Source organism: Amphiprion ocellaris, chromosome 13, assembly GCF_022539595.1.
Source record: "Amphiprion ocellaris isolate individual 3 ecotype Okinawa chromosome 13, ASM2253959v1, whole genome shotgun sequence".
Lineage (NCBI taxonomy): Eukaryota > Metazoa > Chordata > Actinopteri > Pomacentridae > Amphiprion > Amphiprion ocellaris.
The window spans coordinates 31,790,215-31,800,621 of record NC_072778.1 but is presented as its reverse complement, the minus strand read 5'-3'; the positions used below and the strand labels follow the sequence as shown (position 1 = coordinate 31,800,621).

Below are 10,407 nucleotides of genomic sequence, written 5' to 3'. Positions count from 1 at the left end.
GTCCAATCTGTCTGTTTAACAGAGGAAATATCATAGCCTCACTGTGTGTGTGTGTGTGTGCGCCTGTGTGTGTTTGCGAGGCGAGGGAGATGCATATGGTACAGTTGCAGTGCAGAGAGCTGGAGGGATGCCACCGAGCTGCATGGAATTAGAGTGCCGGTGCAGCAGTTAAGTGTTTATTTACTCGTATCCTAACGGAGGAGAGTGAAAGCAGAGGAAGCAGAGGACCACCACAGGCCAGAGGCAGAGGGAGGACTGAGGATATGTGTCAGATGGACTGTATAGCCTTGGCACAGCTCTGTGTTTCCACACGGTGCAGTGAAGGCTGTGGACTGTGCATGTGTCAGTGTGAGTGGGCAGACACGCTGGCAGGTAGCACCCAGTGTGCAGGAGTGGAATTTTTAGAGATGAATAAGCTACATTATACACTCAACGTATTATTTTCATTACATTACAGCGCAGCCAGAGCAAGATTGAGTCATTTTGATGTCATGTACCGCACTGAAAATTGGTAATGTAATTAAGTTTAATGTGTAAATAGTTATGTCTAGTGCTGTTTGGTTCAATTTAATGAATGGATTTTTCCTGATGGATAGGAAAAATGTCTGTTTCCCGCTGCAGCCACTAGATGGCACCAAATCTACATGAAATACGTCTGAAGTGAGGAGGCAATAACAGGTTTCAGTGGCCAATGTTGCACCAGCAATAACAGCCGTCTAAATTAAGCCGAGCATCATCTGTCTGCATGTTCTGTAGCTCGAGGTTGAAGCGGATCCTCCAGCTTCCGTTTGCCTTCTTAATCCCCTCCAACCACCGGGAGCGCTGCGTAAAGCCGAGGTTGCAAAGTGCGTCACAGCGCTGAGCTGCGGAGACCACACGGAGCCTGCAGTCCAGCACCGACCGTCTCCCACCTTCTTCTGATCGCACAACAATAACCCCGAGCTGACTGTTTCCTCTCCAGCATGGTGAAGATCGCTTTCAACTCGGCTCTGGCGCAGAAGGCGCTGGGCAAAGAGGCGCCGGCTGCGGACAAGGTGAGGATTCGGCGTCCGAGCCGCGGTGTCCGGTTAGAGCCTGGCGTGTAGGCCTGCACCGGCCGCTGAGCTGGCACCGGGCAGTTAATCCATGTGCAGATTCATAGCGTGTTCGTCTTCTTTGTGCATTTAGATTTTCTAATAGATTTGCAGTGAGGGTTTTTTTGTTTGTTTGTTTGTTTGTTTTTGCAAAATGCATGGAGTCATATTGCACCTGGACCGCCCATCTCCTGCACAGCTGTTCTGCAGAGGGACCAACACTGAGTGGATTATATGACTGCTAAATAAAGCTTCATATACGTTGATATTGATATGAAATGCATACCGTGATATTATTGTTATTAGAAGAGCTGGGAGTATTGTGTGTTTTCATGTGTGTTTTCGTGTTTCGTGTTTTCGTGTGTGTGTGTGTGTGTGTGTGTGTGTGTGTGTGTGTGTGTGTGTGTGTGTGTGTGTGTGTGTGTGTGTGTGTGTGTGTGTGTGTGTGTGTGTAGGACCCGGAGCTGGCCTTGGCTCCAGCGAGCACTGAGGGCTCCACAGGTCGCTGTCTGCTCACCCTGCTGGGCATCGCTTTCATCCTCAGTGGGCTCATCGTGGGGGGAGCGTGTCTCTATCGATACTTCACCCCAAAGGTGTGTATGTGCGTTTGCTTGTGCTTATGCAAGCGATTAAATAAGAAGTGAAAACTGTATTACACATGTTAACTCCAAGCTCTTTCTGCGCATTTTTTTCCTTTGCTGCTGTCATATTTTCACTCACTGTGGGCTCATTTTTTTCTACTGCAGTATAAAATCCTGCGCTTCCATGGGAACAGCACAGCAATGGCTAGAAGTAGACAGAACAGAATGTCTTTAGTGCAGGATGAATTGGTTCTAATGCCAGCAATCATAAAAAATTGAAATTTGAAAAACTTGGTGCCCACAGGTGCCACCAACACTGGAAAGATGGTGATTCTGCTCATTATAGATATTTCCTGGGCCATTCCATCTTAAATTGACAAATTTTTATAACAATTTTTGCTCAGGCATCTTTAATTTATTTGACATTTTATACCCTAAAATATGGATATTTATCTAAATGTCACTTGTCATGACAGTATCAGTTTTTTCATGTTTCACCTCCGTTAAAACCAAAGATTATTTGATCTATTTGTCCAATTTTGCACAGCCTGAATCAATGGCATGGTGAAAAATAACATTCAAAATCACAGGATTTTATTTTCAATAGTTCCTGAGATTCAAACAAAGCCTCAAAAAGTGCGCAAAAAAAATGTGCTGAAAGGAGATTAACAAGCAATTTTTCAAAAAAAAAATGTAATTTTTTAAAATATTTGCTATATCAAGATAAATTTTGCATATGTCATTTTAAATGTCCATAGTTTCTAATCAAACTGTTTCAGGCAAATTAGAGATGGCCGAGCAGAAGATCTAGTGGCATGGAATAATTATTTTTAACTACTACTGCTGCTGGTCCAATGTTTAAAATGACACATGTAGAATAAAGTGATTTTGGTAAAGTAACACAATTTTCCACTCAGATTTTTTTCCTATGAAACAGCCCATCACAGATGAGTAGTTCAAGGATTATCTGAAAGATGAAAGTTCCACGATTCTTCCAGTTTTTACAGTTTCTGATTCTGAAAACTAGTGTAATTGGGGCATTCTTTTTTTTTTTTCAAAAAGACAGTTTTTAAAATGGACAATATTGGAATGGAGAGATATATTATTTAACATTGAAGTAACAGCAGCAGGTCAAAAATTGAAAATCTGATGCAGTAGGGATGAAAATGCATTTCCGTGTTCTCTAACTGTCCAGGTCTCATTCCAGCTGTGACCCTTGTTGCTTGATATAAATTTTTCACTCTTTTCCTGTGTTTTTTTTCTTCTGCATCCACACTGAAACTGTCAAATTAATAGTTAGTCTGCACCTCAGCGCATTTTGATTTAACTGACCTTTCCCATATTATGAAATTTAAGCTGTGTGACTAGACACAGAGCAGCTGTTAGCAGGCATCATAACAATCTTTGCAGCTATAATTTACAATCAGAGGATTTCTTTCCCAGAGAAAAGCCTATCCGCTCAGATAGCACAGCTTCCACAAGTCCTCCCAAATTTTTTTTCATGGCTGAATAAATCGCTGTCCTTTAATTCCTCTGTCACTTTGACCAGAGGCGTGCAGTGGGAGAGAACAGGGGGGTGTTATTTGAGTTTGGGAAGAATTATTAAGGCCGGTCGTGACTGCTGATGGAACACTTTTGTCTTTGTGGGAAACAAGAGTGCTGAGACTTGCTCACTTCCGTCTTCAGGAAAAAGTGCAGACTTCACCTCTTTGAATTCTGCTCTTTGTCAGTGGGAGGGTCTCGCATTCAGTGTTTTGTAGGTTCTCTAGACCTAATGCCAGGGAAGCCAGCCAAGAATGCCTCAGTAAACTGTTAACACAATGCATAACCTCAGGGTGAATTCAAATTTAGCCTCAAATTCAGCTTTGTTGAGGAGAAATCGGTTCAGTTTTCACATTTATTCACCTTAAATCAGGTTTTTTTTCCTGCTCAGAATTGGATAAGAGTTGCCTTATCGGACAGAAATGATGTATTTTCCTGTTATTTCTGAACATTTGATAAACCAAAAAATCTCCTATGCTTGAGCAAATAAAATCCTAATAACCAACACTAGCTAAATTTTTCTTTTTTTTTTTTTTTTTTTTACCCCATTCTTATCATTTTGCTGCTGGCTGAACCCCTTTGGAGGGGTGCCAAAAATTACTCTGCAGGAAAATCCTCCCTTAAATATCTCACTATTTCTTCACATGTAGACTACAGCATTTTTTTTTTTTTTTTTGCATAAAACCATATATTACATCCATCCATCCATCCATTATCTATACACCACTTAATCCTCTGTAGGGTCACAGGGGGAGTTGGAGTCTGTCCCAGCTGACTCAGGGTGAAGGCATGTGACACCCTGGACAGGTCACCAGTCTATCACAGGGCTACATATAGAGACAAACAATCACACTCACATTCACACCTACGGGCAATTTAGAATGACCAATTAACCTGAACATGTTTTTGGACTGTGGGAGGAAGCCGGAGAACCCCGTGAAAACCCACACATGCACAGAGAGAACATGCAAACTCCACTAAACCCAACATGTGCTCTGGCTCCCCCTGGCAGCATTAAGTTGGTGTAGTTGAAGTTATTCAGCAGAGAAACCACTGACTGTAAATTTATGGAAGACCAACTGAGGCACATGTGGTTGCAAAGTCACATAATCACTTTACCACTGGTGAAAAATAAGAATGTACATCAGGGGCATGTCTTGGTTTTGTTTCTGCATAAGGCCAGATGTTCATACATTTCAACAAAAACATACATGTTCAACTGTATTTTCTATGTTTAATTGTCTTTATTGTGGGCATCAGAGTGATATATTTGCTCTCATTTGCTTGGTTCCTCCCCAGAGGCTGTATCATGGCGCGATGCAGTTCAGCGACGTGTCGGCCAGAGGAGAGAGCCAGCCGTACTACCTGCCCCGGGTGGAGGAGGAGGTGGAGATCTCCGACAGCATGGCCGTCATCAGCGTCCCACCTCCCCACTTCCGACCCGGAGACCCCGCTTACATCCTCCACGACTTCAACAGGGTGAGGAAGGGGGATAATGAAACACTTACTACCCCGCTGTCGCTGATTGCTGCCGTCAATGTGCTTTAAATGGTTTCCTGATGGTTTCATGTGTTTGTGAGCAGAAGCTAACAGCGTATCTGGACCTGACTCTGAGGACCTGCTTCGTGATTCCCCTGAACACCTCGGTGGTGCTTCCCCCTCAGGACCTCATTGACCTCTTCTCACAGCTGATGGTGAGTTACTGAGCAGCTCCTATCATGGAGGTGTAAACAGGATCTGAGGATGCAGCTGAGAGAAAAACTGTAGAAGACAAACTACACACAATGCTCTCGCTCAAGCTCAGGCATTAGCTCTGTATTCAGGACAAAATATCACCTAGGAAAATCCAGGGATTTATAATAATTCCAGGATTGTCTGTGCTTTAATCCTGTGCAAATCGGCCGCATCTTTAATTTGTAAAGTACAAAATTCTTGCACACATCACCTGGTAAGTTCTTTTTTTATTTCTTTTCAATTAGATATGTGACGTGAAGAAACTCATTATTAAATGTATAGTCGGCTTTAATTTTGTGTAAAGTTTTCCATAAGCCATAAAGTCAACAAGACCAAAGCTGTGCTTCTATTCCAAACTACGTACAAATGCTGTACAGTATATTCTACTTGCTAGTATACTGTGGCTGCAGATAGCATATACAAATATCAACATACTTGAACATTTTATGCTAACAGGAAATGATATGTTAGATGTGTTGCTGGGGATGAATCAAACTGCAATAAACAGCGAGAAAACTTCACAGTTTCGCCACCACCCACAAGTTCATTTTTTCCAGCTCTGCTTTTTTATTGATTGTGTTGTTGATAATTTGTGCATTGCTAGCAAACTTTGCAGGCACCCTGAGCAGCAAGTCACTGGTTCATTTTGCTGCATCTCATTCCGCTACTTTGTTTGGCCACTGTCCACTGCCACTATAAAATGCAAGCATGAAAGTGCCCGAAACTTAAAAAAATAACAAAAAAAGTCAACATTTATGCTGCATGCTTTCTGGCATGGGTGCAATACACACTAAGCTAGCATCAGCATGCTAATAACACACATACACCACCAGTCAAAAGTTTGGACACACCTTCTCATTCAATGGTTTTTATTTAATTATTTTGTACATTGTAGATTAATACTGAAGACATCACAACTATAAAAGAACACATATGGAATTATGTTGTAAACAAAAAAATGTTAATCTTTAGTATTACTCTACAATGTAGAAAATAATACAAATAAATAAAAAGCATTAAATGAGACGGTGTGTCCAAACTTTTGACAGGTAGTGTACAGTGACAATGCCAAGATGTGCATAGGTCATAAATTTTGACTTTATGATGGCATGTCATGAAAAGCTAAGGACCACATAATATTAGTATGGAACCAGCTGTTTATTCAAATAACTTTATTATCACGTGAAACAGGTTGGATTAGTTTAAAAAAAAAAAAAAAGGTCCTTCCAGGAGTGTTTTCTACCAGTAAAAACAATCTGTGCTTTTATTTTTTAAAATATTGGCTTGCTTTAGTTCAGGAGGTTTTTTTTAATGTAAATATTCATGTTATTGTCAAATATTTGTTTTTTGAATTTTGGCGAGAGCAGAATGTTTTCAGCAAGGTTCGAAGCAGCCAATCCTAAGAAAGGATGGAGGCTGAGAGTTTCAGTTTAAAATGATCATTTTCTCCGGATTATCCACTGTGACATGTTGCACCGCATTTGGTATTGCTGGTGGGTGGTGCAATCAGCAAATTTTATTATCTTGCATGAAAATGTTAAACAAAATGCAGAAGTTTGGAATGAGTCATTAAAAACCAAGTCCTTCCCACTCTGTCTGTCCGGTTCATTGATCTGCTCTTTCTCTTGAGAAACAGTGAAAGTGGTTTAACGATGATGATCTTATCTTTGTTCTCCTTGTTCCAGTCGGACTCGTATCGCAGCTATCTGGTGCATGAGGACCTGGTGGTGACAGAGCGCATTGATGATGTCAAGCCTTTGGGCTTCTACATCCGCCGGCTGTGTAATGGAAAGGAAACGTACAGAATGCAACGTCGTTCCAGCCTGCCAGGTATAGATATGCTGGACACAAAGCTTACACTCCTAACTGCACCTGCATGTCTTTTAATTGTTGTTGTTTATTGTGACTGCGTCTATTAAAAGCAAAAACCGTGTGTGGATTTAAATTTGGCTGATATCTCCTTTGAAGTCGTCTCCTGATGCAGCCATACACTGCTCCCAGTGCTCCCGCCATGTTTGGAACACTTTCTGAATGTCCTCATCTGTCATTTACTATCCGTGATGGTGTGCTAAATCACCTAAATTGGGTCAAAGTAGGAACCCTTCAACTTGAATGTCATTTTAGGGAAGAAGAGGGTGAGTGGGGAGTGGGGATTTTTCAGATGCAACCAAAAACTTGTAGGTTTTCAACAAGCTGTTATCAGCCCTGTGTTGGCACAGGCCACAGTTGACGCAGTTTTTATTTGTTGCACAATTTCTTGTAGAATTCTGACTTGTGACAGTTACTGATTACACCTGGAACTTTTTTGAGCACACTTCGTATATTTTTTAAAGCAAAAATTCAAACAAACAGACAAATGAATTTTAATTTTCCTGTCATCTCTTCACCCAGTAACTTCAGTACTGCTACTGTGTGTATTAGGTTTGAATTTCAAAAAGTAAAAGCTAGTTAGCTTAGTTTACTGTTCGCAATGAACCAGACATTACTTTATGCTGGTGTTATTTCAGTACCTGCTCTGTGTTGCGCTCATCCAGCATTTTAGAAACATGCAACAGCTGCTAGATAACATTAGCTGTCTTTCTTCCATGTTTTCCAGTTGTGTTAGTAAATGACTTCACTGGTAGTCCTCTAACTTCAGCCTCTGGACATTAATAGCGCTGAAACAATTCCTCCAGTTTATGTGAGTAATTCAATTACTGAAATTCCCCGAATTACCGAATTACAAAATTCTCTGAATCAATACTTTGTTTAATCCACTACATACTAGATCCCAGCTCCCTAACTAGTGGACCGTGGCCCAAGTTCGGACCCAGACTTCATCGTATACAGATCTGGACCTATAATCAATACATTATAAGAGTATTTTAAATTTGATGGGACGCCTCTATTTTCACCGGCGCAGCTTTTCTAGTGTTTATGGCATTTAGCAGATCAGAGAACTGAACTACAACAGCAGTTCAAAATAGTCAGACTTTCTTAAAGTTGGCTTGACAAAAACTAAATCCTCCGTCAGAGTTAACAGGTATGAGGTGGTTCTCAACTTTCTCTGTTAGCTCAGACTTTCTGCTTCAAACTCGTCACACAAACAGGAGCGTTTAACGATCATTTGACTCATTTTCTGCACAAAATGAAATGATCATGTGCAGCTCCTTCAGTCAACAGGTTGTTTTAATGGAGAACAATGAGGAATATAAAAAATTTTGACGGTAAAAAGCTGCTACTGGAAATGATGTAAGACAGGAGTGCTGATAGAAAACTGTTAAACGTGTGTAATGTATTTATTTTACTGATCAATGCAGCTGATTATTTCTAACGGACAATAAAACTATCAAACTTCATATGTTCAAACATGATACTGTATTGAAGTGCATGTAGCTCAGACACTGTCTCATAATGAAGGAAATCGTTTTAATTTGTGGTCAAATCAAAGTAAAACTAAAGTTACTGATTGAATATTCTCTGTAATAAATACTAATAAACTGATCAGTTTTCTTATTTGTGTTCCATCAGCTGCAGTACCAGCAGTTTAAATGAACCAAACATAAAAATATATTTATGCAATTTCTGCATCACCAACTAAATACACGTATGTTCCCATAGATTTCAGTTTTAGTTGAATACCCCCATACTATACTATACATGTACAATACCCCTGTACTATATATGTACAGTACACTACAGAGGTCTGCCCGTGTTCCATCAGGACGGTTATTTCTGTTGCACAGTGCGCTCACTTTCGCTTTTGATGCTGTAACACCAAGCGCCAAATCCGATAAATAGATTAATTGCCAGAATAATCGATCAAATACTCGATTAGCAGAATAATCAATAGTTGCAGCCCTATACATTACACTGTGATTTTCTCCAGAGTTCCTTTCTGAGTTATCAAATAATTGTATGGAAGTGTTAAAATTACAGATTTTACTCAAGACAAGTCAAAGCAAACCTTCCAACTTCAGAGCAAAAACATGAAAGAACTTGAGCCTGATGTGGAACAGGAATGTATCCAACACGCAGCCGGCTGAATTTTTAAGACTAATGTTTGTGTGTGTTTGTGTTTATTAGGTGGAGGCATCCAGAAGCGTTCCGCAGAGGAATGTTTCACCATCCATCACTTCGAAAACAAGTTTGTGACGGAGACCAAGATCTGCAAGGCTTGATGGGAAAGCGTGAGCATAGGTCAGAGAGAGAAAGCTGAGTGACCGAGTCAGTGGAAAGTGGGTGACGGAGGGAACAACTTTCAGCAGAAAGTTCCTCTTGTATAAAAACAGTTTTTGCCTCCCTGCTTTAGTATTCAGTGAATTTAAGTTCCAGTGTTAAAGCCTAGCTCCCTCCTTTCCTCCGCTGTATACCCCTGAACCTGTATAGGCCATAGCTCTCTTGCTCAAGTATTCGCTAGCTAGTCTTGTACTGATAAGTCAGCCTGCTAACTGCACTTATACTAAGTTTCATTTATGTTGGTTATTGTTTCGTTGCTGTAGCTTCCTGCAGACTGATCTTATTGATGTTTACTGTATTACAACATCCAGCCACCTCCAGACAAGAGCTGTGAGTCATCCTACTGAATATTCTAGTGAACCTGAGAAGTCCTTCATATTAGACTTGTCTTGTGTCGGCCTACTGTCACCACTCGTTCCAGGGTTTTATAGAGCAGCTTCGACCAGATATGTTCTCGTGTGATTATAGCACAAGTCAGCATGGAAACGCCCGGTACTACACACATGCTTGTCATTGACTTTTACCGAAGTTAACGGAGATGCACAAACCCAGAGCTCTCAGTCACCACTTTTGTAGATATTTCCCAGAGTGCCCTGCTGCTCCCAGAGGCCTCCGCTGTCCTGCTGTGTGGTGATTTCGTGTAACCGATGGTCTCGTACCTGATGGTAAACAGTCCAGCACCGTATATGAGCAGTTTTTGTCTTTGTGTAGAAACCTCATGTGTGACTTGAAGGAGAAGTGAATAAGCTAAAGGGAAATTTCACCGAATTTGACTTGAAAACTCTTGATTGTCCACTTTGACTTCTAATTTCTGAGTTTGTATTCTCATAACATGAGTTGACTTTTACTGAGACAGCTGTAATCGATATTCTAAATGTTACTTTAGGTGTCTGAAGAACACAGTGGATTTAAAATTGTCACAAGAACACTTTATAATTTATTTGCATAAATTTTGAAATCCCGTGAGAAAATATGAAAGTTTTTCTGCCAAATAACTTCTAAGTCATTTTCAGTGGTTTCCTACTTGATGCCTCCACAGAAAGACAATCAACAGGAAGTCTGCTTGTGAAAATGGGTTTCTGTCTTAGCTTTTTAACCGAATACTAGAAGATTAGAAAAAAAACATGTGTACAACTACTGAACTGAACTTCACTTTGTTGTTGAATAAAGTTGCATTTCTTTACCTACTGAACATTTTTGCAGTTTGGTTGTTTTTACAACTGACTATTTTTCTCACCCTCTGCAGGACATTAGCTTAT

General features: G+C 40.5%; 1 protein-coding gene across 1 annotated transcript; it reads left to right on the top strand.

Moving 5' to 3' along the window:
* The first annotated feature begins 659 nt into the window (after nt 1-659).
* LOC111569859 (integral membrane protein 2A-like) lies at nt 660-10,340 on the top strand. The gene is made up of 6 exons (XM_023272278.3): nt 660-1,034; nt 1,529-1,666; nt 4,496-4,675; nt 4,780-4,890; nt 6,616-6,760; nt 8,996-10,340. The coding sequence occupies exons 1-6, from the start codon at nt 963-965 to the stop codon at nt 9,088-9,090; spliced, it is 741 nt and encodes a 246-aa protein (XP_023128046.2). The 5' UTR covers nt 660-962; the 3' UTR covers nt 9,091-10,340.
* Nucleotides 10,341-10,407: the final 67 nt, after the last annotated feature.